This window comes from Anolis carolinensis, chromosome 3 (genome assembly GCF_035594765.1).
Source record: "Anolis carolinensis isolate JA03-04 chromosome 3, rAnoCar3.1.pri, whole genome shotgun sequence".
In the NCBI taxonomy this organism is placed as follows: domain Eukaryota; kingdom Metazoa; phylum Chordata; class Lepidosauria; order Squamata; family Dactyloidae; genus Anolis; species Anolis carolinensis.
The window spans coordinates 172,164,605-172,180,523 of NC_085843.1; the positions used below are offsets into that span (position 1 = coordinate 172,164,605).

Here is a 15,919-nt window from a genome sequence, read left to right on the forward strand (position 1 = left end):
AGGACAACAAAGGTTAAGATGGCAGTTCAGTGGGCCATGTAAACTTCACCATAATGCTTCAGACCAGCCCCACATTTTGATTCCTGTGTAGATGGGCTTTTAGTTTTATGGACCTTCTTGACAAATTGGAAATAAATGTCTACCATGGTTTATTTTTTACCAGTTTCTGGAATTTTCTCCTAAACAAAATTACCTCTTTTAGACATGTCACCAAATCTGTTTCTGCTAAGTAATGTATCCCTCCTGAAGCTAATCTTCCCTTCCCTTTCTTTCTCTTCTTTCTCCACTTTCTCCTCTTTCTCTACCTTGGTCATAATCTTTTAAAATTTAATTTAAGCAGGAGTTTAATGTACTGAATTGTACAGTCTTCTTACTTTCCTTTTTATTTAGATTTTTAAAAACTTATAAACAATGGGTCTAGGGCAGGGGTCCTCAAACTTTTAAAGCAGAGGGCCGGTCCACAATCCTTCAGACTGTGGAGGGGCCGAATTATCATTTGGAAAAAAAAGAACAAATTCCTATGCACACTGCACATGTCTTATTTGTAGTGCAAAACAACAACAACAATGAAAGAACAATACCATATTTAAAAATGAAAACAATTGTAACCAACATAAACCTATCAGGATTTCAATGGGAAGTGAGGTCCTGCTTCTGGCCAATGAGATAGTCAGGTTAATTAGGATTGTTGTTGTTGTTGTTGTTGTTGTGTGTCTTCAAGTCATTTCAGACTTTGGGTGAGCCTAAGTCTAAAATTATTTATTTATTCATTTACTATATTTATTTATTACATTTATATCCTGCCCTTCTCACCCCGAAGGGGACTCAGAAGCAGCTGTATGTACATACAATATATTATATTATTAGCATAGCACAATATTAGCATTATATATTACTACTATCTGTGCCCGGCCACGCGTTGCTGTGGCGAAGTATGGTGGTATGGGAAATAAAGTATTGAGGAATTGGTGGTAGTTAAGGTAAAGGGTAAAGGTTTTCCCCTGACATTAAGTCCAGTGTCTGACTCTGGGGCTTTGTGCTCATCTTGAGTCTTTACTGCCATATAATCCAGTTGAAATCAGATAATCTGTATTTTATAGGCAGTGTGGAAGAGGCCTGATTGAAGTGGCCCTGGGTTGAGTGGGTTGCTAGGAGACCAAGTGGGTGGAGCTTAGCCTTCTAACTGACAGCAGACCAAGTGGGTGGAGCTTAGCCTTCTAACTGGCAGCAATTGGATAAAAACAATTATTCCTCTCCCTCTAATGAGGACTTTATATGTCTTTTCTTTTTGTTGTATGAACGTAGAGGCATGGATGAGGGGTTGTGCTGCCAAGTTTAGTGTTTCTGGGATGTGTAGTTTTGCTGTTTTGTCCTAGGCCGAAATTTCATTACCCTTTTATATATATAGATATTGAACTATACCACTATACTGTAATATTATATGTAATATATATCATATAATTAATATTATTATATGGTATTATTAGTATTATATTGTATAACATTATATTATTATCAATATTATATGTATATACAATATATTATATTATTTAAAATGATATAAAAATATTATATTATAAAACTGAGGGTGGGGGCCAGGTAAATGACTTTGGAGGGCCGCATCCGGCCCCCGGGCCTTAGTTTGGGGACCCCTGGTCTAGGGGCATGATTCTCTCTTTTTTAAAAACAATTTTAAACAAAATAAAATTAATATTAATATTTACTTTTCACGTGTTTTAATTTTTTATAGTTATATTTATATTCCTATTTAGTTTGTAAGGTGGCTTGAATCCCACTCTTGAAAAAAAGAGGATATTATTAAGGTGATTAATTAATAAAAGAGATTTTCTGTTGCATCTCTTCATAATTTTAATCAAACTTATAATGCCAATAGAATTTATATAGTTAAACCTAAAGATTAGAACTTTGCATTAAATGCTGTACAGAACTTGAATATACACCCCTTACATGCATATTTACTGATTTATAGATTTCTCCCTTGTGTGGTTTCTTTGTTTTTTCCCCTTTTCAAGAGGAAGGTTGAATGTAATGGCTAATGTTATTCGAAAAGAGCTTGAACAGATCTTTTGCCAGTTTGATCCAAAACTTGAAGCAGCTGATGAGGTTAGTTCTGATATTTTCAGAATGTTTTCACATTCTACTTACCTTGGTGGGTGTTTCTGGATTACTTTCAATTTATTTTATACATTAAAATACATCTGCTCTTCTCCACCTTTTATCACAGGCTTTCTGTATGGTACATTGAAGAAACAATTTTAAACATGGAAGTTAAGATTTAATTGCTTATATTCATTAATTTAGAATAAAAATCACATGGGTGTAGAATTAAGCCAGAGGTAGGTAACTCTACGGGGGTGGGACCATTCTTCTTTGACTGCCCTCTTGCCTTGGGCTGGATTTGTGCTTCCTTTTTGTAGCATTACATTATTTCTGGTTCCTAGTGGAAACCAAAATATGACTCAAGGGGTGTGTTGGGTAGATTGTTGCTGAAACATTGAGCGGTGTTATGGTTGGAAATTTTTTTATATCTACCACAGTTCCCAGAACCTACCAACCTACATGACCTTTGAAAAAAGTAAGCTTACCAAACTCCGTTGTACAATTATATATGTTCTGCTGTTGATATACCTTCCTATAAAGGTGTGTTTGTAATCTATGTCCTTCATTAGATTGCAGTAAAAGTATCCTTGGTATGTTTATTTCCATCCCTAGCAGAAAATGAACTTGTTTCCTAGAGACTAAAGAGGGGCAATTGTTGCCCACAAGAGTTTTTTAAAGCTGTTGAAGTAGTTTATTTTCCTAGCCTTTCCCCTCCCATTTTTCTGTAACTAATGAGGCAGTAAGAGCATAGTAGCAGTTTAGAATTAAACTGAGTTCAGAGAATGGAGGCTAAGATTCATAAACAGACAATATATTGTTTTCTAGCTGTTCCTTCTTGCTTCAGAACTCTATTTGGCAGGGTGAATTTGGACATACAAACAGCTTTGAATTTACATTACAAAAACCAAGGCTCAGTCTGGCCAGACTGGTGATGCATTTATGTGTTTCTTGTATTTTAGGGATCTGGGGATGTAAAATATCATTTGGGAATGTACCATGAGAGGATCAATCGAGCAACAAACAAAAAAATTGCCTTATCTCTTGTGGCTAATCCGTCTCATTTGGAAGCAGTAGATCCTGTGGTACAAGGGAAGACCAAGGCTGAACAATTTTACCGAGGGGATTCTGAGGGGAAAAAGGTACCATTATGTGGCTAATAGATTTCCTTGCTCTGATTTGTAATAAACAAGTCTATTGTAGCTCTCCAGGTACAATTTAAATATTCAAAGTTCAGGGTGGGGTTTTTTTTTGTTTGGTTTTTTTTTTACGTCAGTTGAGCATGAGGCATATGGCTTGGTCAGCTCTTTAGTTTTGAACTATTTCTTCTAATTTTCTAATATTTGCTAAAAGTTTCAATTGTTAGTCTATTAATTGATCATAATCAAGTTTTATTAAAAGTAATCTTTAAGAAAGGATGGGGTGAAGTCTTCTTTGGCCTCTATAGTATACAACAAATAAAGATGCAAAACTTGGGTCCAAGAGGGACCTCCAAGTATACTTTATCTTTCAGAGGGAACATAGCCCCATCCAGAACATACTGTAACACCAACCCCAGGTTAGCTTTCTTGTTCAGCAACTTAATTTCTATTGTCTAGACTGATCTATAGTTTCTATGAAAACTTGAAATTGTGGTATTCCCCCATCACTGTAAATTCTTTGTGTAAAAAGAGAGATTAGAAACTTACTGCTAATTATTGGAAGGTGGGGGGTGGACTCAGATGATTGCAACTCCACCTCATTCATTGGAACTGAAGTACTGTTGAAACCATACCTTGGTATACACAACTTGGTGAATTTGACACCCTCGACCTCAGTCAACTGTGTGACCAAATACTCTGCTGAAGGCTAGTCTAGACAATGCGGCATAGTTTGGTGAGGGTTTCAGAGTGATTTCAGTGAAGCAGCAGATTCTTTGCCACTTGTTTTATGATAAGGAAAATGTAATTGGAATAGAGTGAACTTGTCATTCAATATTTGTTGTCTGATGGTATGTCTATTACTTTTAAATTCCTGATCACTTAGGTCATGTCTATACTTCTACATGGAGATGCTGCCTTTGCTGGACAAGGAGTGGTTTATGAAACTTTTCATCTCAGTGATCTTCCATCATATACCACCAATGGTACCATTCATGTTGTGGTCAACAATCAGGTACAAATCAGAAAACATCTTGAGGAATGTGGGTTTCCCTTTTTTGATATTTTTTTCTTAGGCTTTCAGAACAAATAGTAGAGCAGCACATGATGCTGTTTGCTACTGTTGAGACACCCTACTGCTACAAGAAACATTTTTGAGGAGACCTGAAGAATGATAGAAAATGACACCAGAAAGGCTGGGAAAAATGCAAAAGATTGAAGGAAAAAAGCATGTGAGATTGTTTATGCAAGGTCATTCTGAGTTTAGTATGCGAAATGTTGTATTACATTATCAATTTTTTTCACATATTGTCATGAGATAGGCCCTGTGGTACTTTGTCTTTTCTCTTTCTCCAGCTTCAATCAAAGAAGAAAACAGTGGTATATAACTTTTTTCTAAATGCATATCATTCTGCCACATGAATAAAAGTATGCTAAGCAAAATGTAAATTTTATTACTTAGAATAGAAGGGGGGAGGAGAAAAGAGTGGAAAGACAGAAAAGGGAGGGGGAGGGAGATTGAAAGCAACTTGCAAAGTTGTGCATTTCAGATTGGTTTTACTACGGATCCACGAATGGCTCGCTCATCTCCATATCCAACTGATGTGGCTCGGGTGGTCAATGCGCCTATATTCCATGTGAATTCTGATGATCCGGAAGCAGTGATGTACGTGTGCAATGTAGCAGCAGAATGGCGAAACACATTTAATAAAGATGTGGTAATAGATCTAGTAAGTATTGTCATTAATTTCTCAGGTTGAGATCTAGAGTTTGCATAGGGCTTCCTTGGCATGTGTAGAGTGAAATGTTTAGAAGCCTACCTCCCATCATAACCCTGTTGCCTCCCTTGGAAAGCCTCCTCTTTCTGTTGGAGGACTTGGGAGCATGAGAAGCCAAAATGAGGACAGTTAGCACAGCAATTTGAATTTTGCCTGTTCTGAAGTATGCCATGGTAATGCAGACTTAATCATACATTTCCTGCTTGTCTTAGTGATATCTAGACTTTTATCAAAAAAAGGATCCAATGTTGTTTTGATAGACATTTCCTTGGAAAATATTTATTTTGAATGTAGATTAGTTCAGACCTGACTGGAAGTAATAAGACGTTATCTTGAGAAAAAGATACTCCTGAAGCCTAGCTTGTATTCTGTAGATTTTCCCTCATCAGACAGAACTGTACCCTTATGACTTGTGCAATAAAAAAGACTACCTCTTAGTATTTGAAGAGTGCTTTTTTCTCATCACATCTAAATTATAACCCACCATTTCTATGTAATATCTCTTTTTAAAAGTCTAAGGGGTAACCCCTGACAAATTGGAACTCTAAAAGAAATTTGAGAAAGAACTTGAAAAAATACATGAAGGCTGATGATTATGACTAAATTGGCTGAAATAAGATTTCTTTTTAGGTTTGTTACCGAAAACGAGGCCACAATGAAATGGATGAGCCCATGTTCACCCAGCCTTTAATGTACAAGCAAATTCATAAGCAAGTATCAGTGCTTAAAAAGTATGCTGACAAGCTGATAGCTGATGGAACTGTAACACTGCAGGAGTTTGAGGTATACTGTGCCAGCAATTTATGATCCTGAGTTTGTAATCAGTTATCTTGCTACAGTCTGTTGTTTTAATGAGTTTGTTTTTGTTTTTGTTTTTTTGCTTTGGGATACATTTTTAAAAAGAAATTGTATGTAAAGGATGAGCCAGGTTTTACATTTGTCATAATCTGGGAAATCCATTGAGTGTCCAAACAAGTAAAACAGGAAAGTAATGTACAAGATATAATCTGCAAGAAATCAATTTGGTAAAGTGCAAGGTTCTGCAAAATAGGTTTTTGTGGTGCCTGTCTCTCCTTACTGATTATCCTTCTTTTTTTCTGACTTCATACTGTGGTTTATGGGTGCTCTAAGCTTCTGAGGTGTAGCAAGAAGTCAGAGGTAAGGTTGTGATCGGTAGTGGCCACAAAGAGGTGCTACTTTTTGTGGTCACTCAGTGACTGCAAACTCCTTTACATGGTCTCCCTTACTATTAAGATAGAAGTGAAGGTGCTAATGTTGAATGTCAATAAAGAGCAGTTTGTTTAATGTATTATCGTTGCATTTTTTTCCCTGTAAGCATGTGGATAGTCATTCATAGCCATGGGTACTACATAGGTTGAGTAAGACGGGGTAGAAGCACCATCTCAGGCAGCTCAGTGTCTTTGGCAGTCCTTTTTGATAAATGGTATGGATATGAACTCTGGCTTTGATGGATCTTTAGTTGTCACTAAGTTGATAATTTGATATGCATATTAAGGTTTCTTCTTCTACAGGAGGAAATTGCAAAGTATGATAAGATTTGCGAAGAAGCATATAGTAGGTCCAAAGATAATAAAATTCTACACATTAAACACTGGCTTGATTCGCCTTGGCCAGGTAAGAACTATTCTTGATAATGGCATTGGGTGATACATTTTCAATGAAAATCTTTTGTTTTAAGCATACTCAATGCTGAGGTAGAATGTTTAGTCAATCAGCACTGAAATAAAATTACCTCCCTCCCTCCCACTTCATTCTAGGTAGGGGATCGGCACAGTTAATGTATTATTTGTGAAGACGGAATATTAAACTTTACAGTGGCTGCTTTGGTGACTTCCTGATATTTTTCATAACATGAAAACTGCTATTGTTGCAGTGATGGTGACACTTATATCAAGTTCAGGACGTTACAATTACATTTGTATTATTTTCATATGGTTAAAGACAAAAAAGATGTGGGGAAAATGTTGGGGCTACAAAAGCAAAATAAAGGAAAAGTAAAAGCTGCAGCCAGAGCAGTTTGAAATATTTTGCCTTTCAATCACCTGCTGAAATCAGGTCCACGTTTGAGGGTCTTTATGAAATATTCAGTACTTAACCCAGTTTGTATATGCAGGCAAACAATGAATTGCCATATCAGTGTAGTTAATGTAGGGAAGAGAATAATGTTAATACCTGAGACTTGTGCATGCCTTCTAGAGTGTTGAAAACTCTTTCAGTATATGTATTATTGTACAGTCATTATACTATAAAGAATATACATCTGACAGCTTCATGTTGGCTGGAAAGGAGTTTAAGAGAGCTTCTTCCCTGCACTATCAAAAGTGAAATAAACTGAAGGGCTATAACACCTAACACCTATTCTTGCAGTATGTATTATGCCGTCCGCCGGACAATAAAAAACTATAAAACTGAAACGTGCTGTCCTTTATCTGGGCGAACTGCAAATCCCTATAAGCTGTCCTATAGATATTGAACGACTGAGTCTGGATAACTTCAAAAAAGGATGTTTATTCATACAAGGTTGTAAACCTGGCACAGATCTTAAAGTTGCAGAAAATGAAACAAATTTCCATAGGTTTTAGTTGCAGAATTATCCCTGGTTCCAGAAGGCAAAGGTGATTATAAAACCACTATACCCTAATCACGCTGTCTATATTAGAAGGAGAAACTCTTTCCTTCCCTATCTTTACAGCAAAGATTAGTTCTAGAAGCGATGGAATAACCCTGCTCCTCTAACTAGAATTCCTATTCCAGATCAGTATAATTCAATACTTATCTAATTTGGATAGGCTTAGATTGGCCTGGTTTTGAGGATGATTTGTCCCAGTTAGCCTTGCACAGCTCCAGCACGTTGGAAGACTATAGCCAGAATGAAGCTCCAAAATGGAGACTAGACCCTGGTAAAAAGGGCGGTCCTAAGATGTTGCATTCTTTGACCAATCACTGCAAAGAAAACTGCAGCCAGCTCTTGCAGATTCCAAGCCACTTTTCCTAGGCTTTTGCAGCCAGAGGCTCAAACAAAATGTAAAGGAGGGAAAACAAACAAACGACCAATAGGTAAGGCAAACCATCGTCCTGGGGGACGGAACATGTATGTATGACTACATTGTCATTGAGATTTGCAAGGCAATTTTGAAAAACATTGAAAGTGAGAGTATCAATAGAAACTAGAGGCAGAAGAGAAAATGGAGAGGAATTTTTGTCATTTTGTTATTTCTGTTTATTTCAAATAAGAATAATTGTTTCTCCTTTTGAAACCAGAATACTGAATTTCTCTAAACGAGTAATTTTCCCTATTAATTTCTATAATATTAATTTGTTTTACCCTCTTCTAGGTTTCTTTAATTTAGATGGAGAACCAAAAAGTATGACTTGTCCCCCAACTGGCATCCCTGAAGAGATGCTAACCCATATTGGCAACATAGCTAGCTCTGTGCCACTTGAAGGATTTAAAATACATGGAGGTGAGAGGAAATCTTAATTCTTTGGAACATTAGCTGTGCTTGGTCTTTGGATATGCAGAGCTGGTATAGGTTTAGAATGTGAGACTAATCTCAGTCAATTTTATACTGCAGCTCCCTATCCCATTTCAAGCTGCCTTCTGTTTTCTCAATAACAACAGCAGCTTTCCTCTTTTTGCCTCTCCCTTAAAATGTAGTGGTTATTTACATAGCAGAGGGTATGGCATTAGCAGCTAACATGAGTCTGCATACCTGATTTTTCCTTCAGGTTTATTAAATGTTGGTACAAGCAGTGTTAATGAAATATGCAAATTACCATTTTTCCTTGCTGAATTGAGTCAATCATAACTTTATTGTTAGTTTTAATGGTCTGGCAAACATTGTGCAAAGGTCTTGAGTGAAGCTATGGCACTTCAATTAGTGTTAAATTAATAATATTTAATTTCATGTTAAGAGTTGATTGTGCCCACTAAGTGTGCCTGCTGATTATAAAGACAGGCTCTCTGTCCTTTAGAAACTAGTAGAGTGACTGATTTTTAATAATTTTAACATTTACACTTCATCTGTTATGATGTAGCATAGTTACATTTGCATATTCTTTCATATGAAAATGTATTCTTTAAAGAAAAGAATTAAATATTTTCACTTGATGGTTTGTGAAATGTACATAGGAGAGGAGGCAGAAATTTGGAAGATACTGGGGGAAAAGGAATTTCCAAAGGAGTCAACAGCTGTATTCCTCTTTGTGATTACTGTATATACTCATGCATAAATCTAGAAATTTTAGTCAATAAATCAACCAAAAAACTAAGCTTTACTTATCACCAGTCAATATAAATACTCTGATCAAAAAGGGAACCATCCCCTTCTCTGAATAGAGTGGTGAGACACAAGAGTTTAGTCAATCACAGGAGAACCTAAAAGAAGCACTGAGGGCCCTTCCAGACAGACCAAAATCTCAAGAGGAACTGAGTTCCTTTTGGGATTGAGATCACACAGCTGACTCAAACCTCAGGACTTTGCAGGGGTGGTGGCGGCTAGATGTTTTCTAGTTCTGATCCGATATTAGCACAGGTGGACAAAGGCTCTGCCAGTCTCCCCCTCCCTGCCCTCCATTTTCCCATCAACTTATGAGAGGAAGAGTCCAAAGTAGGCCTGAGGCCTTTTTTCCTTTCTCTCCTCCCCAGAAGAGCTGACAGAAGGCTTTGGGGTTGGGAGGGAGGATACCTCCTCTCAGGCCTCCTCGGGGAGGAGGGAGAAGAAAAAAGCCTTGCGGCCTCAATCAGAGCCTTCCTCTGATTAGTTGAGAGGAAAATGGGGGACAGGGAAAGGAGGTTGGCAGTGCCATCCCTCTTCTCTAGGCTGCCCAAGTCTGGGGAGAGAAATTGCAGTGGAAATAGGCATTGGTGATCTTGCATGTCTGTTTCCAAAGGCCACATACCTCCAAAGATCCAGACCTTCAGACAAGTTCTGGATCTTTAGAGGTATTTTTAGAACCTAGATTTAATTTGCTCTAGGTTAAAATGGATCAGCCTGATATGTTTCCTGGACACCTCAGGCTAATCTGTTTCTCAGCCCGCATTTTAGGGCTGTGTAGATGGTGGGATTCTTCTTTTATGTTCTCCTGGGATAAACTAAGTTCTTGCTTCTCACCACACTATCCTGAGCAGCTGATAGTTACTTCTTTGATAAAAGTTAAATTACAGTATTATTTCTTATCAAAAAGGGAACCATCCCCTTCTCTGAGTACAGTGGTGGAAGGTGTTTTTGAATGCATAGACAAGAAAATGGCAGGAGCATCCAGGGGTGACTTTTCCCCTTGAAGCAGCAATAGTGCTTCCTTTCTCTACAGAATGACCCTTGACGTATTCACATCCAATCCATAATTTTGCCCCCAAAACCTTACCTTGAATATTCATTAGGTTGATGTATATACAAGTATATATGGCAGGTATTTCTGTTTAAAATGCCTCTCCAGAAATCTGTCTTTCTCAAGGCAAGTTTCTGGCATATTGACTCTTCTGCATGATCTGTGACCTGAATTGGTTAATTGTCAAACTTGAGTCTGTAAAGGCACATTATGCCATGCTAACAGTAAACAACCAGATGAACTGTATGAGATTTAAATAATGTGTTTGATGATAAAATCAGCTTCTTTTATTTATTTTCCTTCCTCTGAAGTTGATCCCTAAGAAGCTTTTGCAGTAACACTTTCAATTGCACATTTTGTTTTGTGCGCAAGTGGCATGTAATCAACATAAATATTCTTATTAAATCAAAATATTACTCTAAAGTAAGACTTGCTATGCCTTTTTGGATGTACATATTCTGTTAAATATACATGTACGCTTGTGGAACCATTAAAAGTATACAGAGTTTACCATCTGGCTGGTGCTTTATGGGTATCGGTAAAACATAAAATGTAAGAGGATATTGTTAGGTCTATATAAATTTGTAACTATCAGCCATACCACGGATTGAAGTCGCCTCATTTCTGGAATACCATTAAGTGAAATATTGCTTCCTTCATGAAATGGTCAATGCCTTGTAAAAGTCATTTGTCTTTAACAAAACTGCCAAAATGGAGCAAAATCTTATTTGTAAAAACCTTGCATATCTGTGTCTGCTTCATGAATAACAAAAAAGTTTGCTTTCCTGATAAAATGTCATGAATGATGAAAGGATTTGCTTGTTCTCATGAATGAAGAGTTGCTTTGAGTCTTGTTTAAGAAAGGAAAGCAAGGTATAACTTAACTATGATAATATTTCGTTTGTTGTTATGCTTTCTTGTTTAGTCTGGTTTGGGACAAATCACTTGATAGCATGATAATTGTTGAGTTGCTCAATATTCATTCTATTTTTCTACCTCATTCATTCCATTTAGGACTTTCTCGGATTTTGAAAGGTCGATTGGAAATGACAAAGAACCAAATTGTTGACTGGGCCTTGGCAGAGTACATGGCTTTTGGGTCTTTATTGAAAGAAGGTATCCACGTGCGGTTAAGTGGACAAGATGTAGAAAGGGGTACTTTCAGGTGAGAACATGATTCCTATTTATTTAATTAAAAAGTCAAACAGATTCCTCTAGGTTTTGATAATTTCAGTCAATACGAACATTTTAGGTGCACTTCTTTAGAATGAAATTTTATTGTGTGAAACTGTTAATGAGTTCAGCTCTATGAAAACCAAATCCATTTGTATTTGCATGTGGCAGTGGGACATGTGTCTAAATTTATTTATTATTTATTTATTTAATACATTTATATATTATATGTAATAATATTACATGTAATATATAATATATAATTAATATTATATTTTATTAGTATTATATTGTATTACAAAACAATATTAATATTATATGCATATAATTGTATATATGTATATATGCATGTGTGTATGTATATATATATATACACACACACACACACACACATACACATATATACACACACACACATATATATATATATAATTAGCAAAGCATGTTACTGGTGGGAGGGGCCTTCAGCTGGAGCAAGGAGACAAGATGACAGTATAAATGACAGTATAAATTGATTGCAAATATTCCTGCAAGTTTGGTAAGAGAGATAGTGATGTTTGAGGGACAGGAACGGAAGGGAAAAAAGCCCACCAATCTAGAACGGGATGTGCCTGCTTCTTTGACTTAAACCTGAAGGTAATTGTATTTGTTACTGCTACATATTTGAACTGTATTGTTTTGTATTTTAAATGGGTTGTATTAATGTTTATTTTAAAATGATGGAGATTTTATAATTAACTGATATTGATATTGTAATTTGCCTTGGGAAGACACTGCTCTGTCTAAGAAAGTATATTATACTTAAGGTGAAGGTTGGTTGTCATAAGAATTTTTATGAAGAGGGAGATCAATTACAATTTCTGTTTTCATTATGCTTGTTTAGTTCTTGGTGAGGTTTTTAAAAAAAATCTCTGACACATTGTTGGTCCCTGGCTTTATGATATTAGTTAGTTTCTATTTAGAGTTGTGCAAAATTTCGCTAAGATTCATTAGAAGAACAGAGTTTCTGTCTGCAATTTGTTCAGCTTCGCCAGGTATGTGCCACAGAATAGCTATTATCGAAGTAATAGCCATTCTTTTTTTAGTGGTTGTAGAGCTTGAACATATTGGTGTGTTTCACTCAGTTAGTCTTGCTCAGGGAGTTAATGGATTACAGTAATTACTTCAGTCATCTCTGTTTTGATAATGTTCCTTGGTGCACCATTCTAATGCTGATTAATAGAGCTCTGGAGAACTCTTCAGCAGTGTGAGTGTGAGAGAGGTGGGCACGGAGGAGAATTCAGCTCTTTCTGGTTTTGATCATGAGAACTACTCAAGGAGATGGAAGCTAGTGCACAATGCAAATGGTACATATCTAAGGGCAATGAGTAATATGAATTTCACAGCTTAATTATAATTTGAAGGAATGCAGTCCTGTGGTGCAGTGGCTGCGACACTTCATATTTTATGGAGTGTAACTACATACCTCTAAAAGAGTAATGGATTGCACAGCAACAATTCCAAAGTTATCTAGTAGCAAGAAGAAAGCATGAAGCTATTATCAGTACTGAATATTGGGTGTTTCAAGGTTTTTTTTCCCAAAGAAAAATCCATACTGACAGAAATAGTTAATCCATCTTCTAAATGAAATGAACAGTATTCTCTTGTGTGGATACTGTACTGTGCCTACTTTATAGAACATTAGGTATTACTTATATTTTGTATGAAAAAAATGACTGCTAAATAGTCTTAAGAATGTAACTAGTAAATTACTAATGTAAACCTGATATCAGTCATGATTTCATTAGGTTGTCATAAGCAAGTTGATGTCTCTAGGCCTCAACCTTCCACCTCTAAATTGGCAGTTCGACAAGATCTTGGTATTAGTTATCTAGCTTGTTTAGTTATTACAACAAATGCTCATACAAAGTGCTCTGCCTGTTCAAAAATCCATATGTACTATTGTGAAATAAATCTTAATGAAAAATACTTTTATCTTTAAAATCTTTAATTATAATAAAATAATGTATCTTTAAAATTATTGTAGCCATCGCCACCATGTGTTGCATGATCAAGATATAGACAAAAGGACCTGTGTTCCCATGAATCATCTCTGGGAGCAACAAGCTCCCTACACTGTATGCAACAGCAGTCTTTCGGAATATGGGGTTTTAGGTAAGTCTGATGTGTTAAACCTTGTGAGTAGATTTAGTAATAGTTTTGCTGATTAGAATTGATTGTGCTTTGACTTGAATGTGGATATAGGATTTTTTGTTTTGTTTTTATTATTTACAAGCTTGGGTACCAGACGATGCCCAGGTTATTTGAAAAGGGCCTTGTTTGTTTTTGGAAGTTAGGTAATATCAGTTTGATTATATGTTACGCTATTTCTTAGAAAAAACCCTCAATCTTTGCTTTTGTTTTTTATGAATGCTCTCATTAGAAAATGCATAAGGATGTAGGTGGACGACAATTCCCAAAGTTCTTGGGTCAGTCCTCCCCAAACTCCCCCAGTATTCACAGTTGGACATGTTGAGTCTGTGTGCCAAGTTTGGCCCAGATCCAACGTTGGCTGGGTTCAGTGTTCTCTGAATACGGGTGAACGGTAACTCCCGGAAACCAAATTCAATCACCCCAAACCTTGCCAGTATACAAAATTGGTTGTGTTGGGTCTGTGTGGCAAGTTTGGTTCAGACCTGTCGTCAGCTGGGTTAAGTGCTCTCTGGATAAGGGTGAACTACAGTTCCCAGATTCCCAGGACAATCTTCCTGAAATGCCTGCTGGGATTCACAGTTGGCCATATTGGGTCTGTGTGCCAAGTTTGTTCCTGATCGATCACTTTCTGGGTTCAGTGTTCTCTGAATATGGGTGGACTATAACTCTGTGATGACAACGTTGATCACTCACAAAGCCTGCCAGTATTTACAGTTGGCCATGTTGGGCCTGTGTGCCAAGTTTCGTCCAGTTCCGTCATTTGCTGGGTTCAGTGTTCTCTTAATTGTCAGGATAATTATAGCAGCCTGCAGAATATCTCAGCCCCTTTTAACTCTTAGTGTGATAAAAACTCAAAAGAATACACTTGAGTCTGTTGCTTTAAAGTAGAAAAGAAAATTTAGTTCTATTCACTGCACAAAAACACAAAATAAAACAGAGGAGTTCTCACCAATAACAAATAATATCTCTGGTGAGACTTCTTCAAACGACAGCATGCAAACAAACTGCACCTTTGTTTTTTAGTAAGGTAAAGGTAAAGGTTTCCCTTGATGTTAAGTCCAGTCATGTCTGACTCTGGGGGTTGGTGCTCATCTCCATTTCTAAGCCGATGAGCCGGTGTTGTCCGTAGACACCTCCAAGGTCATGTGGCTGGCATGACTGCATGGAGCGCCATTACCTTCCCGCCGGAGCGGTACCTATTGATCTACTCACATTGGCATGTTTTCGAACTGCTAGGTTGGCAGAAGCTAGAGCTAACAGCGGGTGCTCACTCCGCTCCCGGGATTTGAACCTGGGACCTTTCGGTCTGCAAGTTCAGCAGCTCAGTGCTTTAACACACTTTGCCACCGGGGCTCCTTGTTTTTTAGTAGCATGTTATTATCTTGCCTTCCTTGGCACTTCAAACGGCTTTAGGCTTTAGCCTCTGGATGCTGCTTAACCACTCCCAGCAACAGCTTCTTCAGCTCTGAACGAGCCATCAAGCTAAGCCAAATGCAAAATTCAAAGCTTGCAAACTTAGTGCCTTGTGCAGACGTTGATAATACACCCAATTAACTTGTGGCAGCTGTAACAGAAAAAGTTCTGATCCTCCCTGTTACTTAGAAAAAGCCTATTGTAAACCTCTAGTAGCAACATGAATATGGGTGAACTATAACACTCTAATGCCAAGGTCAATCACTCGCAAAGCCTGCCAGTATTTACAGTTGGCCATGTTGGGTCTGTGTGCCAAGTTTGTTCCAGATCCATCACTTGCTGGGTTCAGTGTTCTCTGAATACGGGTGAACTATAACTCTCTGATGCTAAGGTCAATCACCTCCAAACCCTGCCAGTATGCAAATTTGGCCATATTGGATCTGTGTGCCAAGTTAGTTCCAGGTCCATCATTGGTGCGGTTCAGAGTGCTCTTAGATTGCAGGGGAACTGTACATTGCAGTCCCTACAACTCCTATAAATCATGGTGAATTTTCCCCAATTCTCCAGTATGTTCAGTTGCTCATCAGTTCCTCTGTTGGGTTGCTGTGAGTCTTTCGGGCTGTATGACCATGTTCCAGAAGCTTTCTCTTCTGATGTTTCGCCCACATCTGTGACTTGGTGGCTCCTCATCACTGGGAGCTATAGCCTGTTTGTGGAGGCCATCTGTGTAAATGAACACCCATGTAACATACA

At 37.4% G+C, this 15,919-nt stretch overlaps 1 protein-coding gene across 4 annotated transcripts in view; it reads left to right on the forward strand.

Moving 5' to 3' along the window:
- Window positions 1–15,919, forward strand: part of ogdhl (oxoglutarate dehydrogenase L) — a 116,703-nt gene that overhangs the window by 68,934 nt on the left and 31,850 nt on the right. For all 4 annotated transcript variants that reach the window (XM_062975799.1, XM_008114455.3, XM_008114454.3 and 1 more), the window contains exons 8-16: window positions 2,034–2,124; window positions 3,081–3,260; window positions 4,144–4,272; window positions 4,808–4,987; window positions 5,666–5,818; window positions 6,568–6,670; window positions 8,392–8,520; window positions 11,402–11,552; window positions 13,587–13,714. In XM_062975799.1, the coding sequence (XP_062831869.1) occupies window positions 2,034–2,124; window positions 3,081–3,260; window positions 4,144–4,272; window positions 4,808–4,987; window positions 5,666–5,818; window positions 6,568–6,670; window positions 8,392–8,520; window positions 11,402–11,552; window positions 13,587–13,714 (1,244 nt within the window). The remainder of the gene's footprint in view (window positions 1–2,033; window positions 2,125–3,080; window positions 3,261–4,143; window positions 4,273–4,807; window positions 4,988–5,665; window positions 5,819–6,567; window positions 6,671–8,391; window positions 8,521–11,401; window positions 11,553–13,586; window positions 13,715–15,919) is intronic.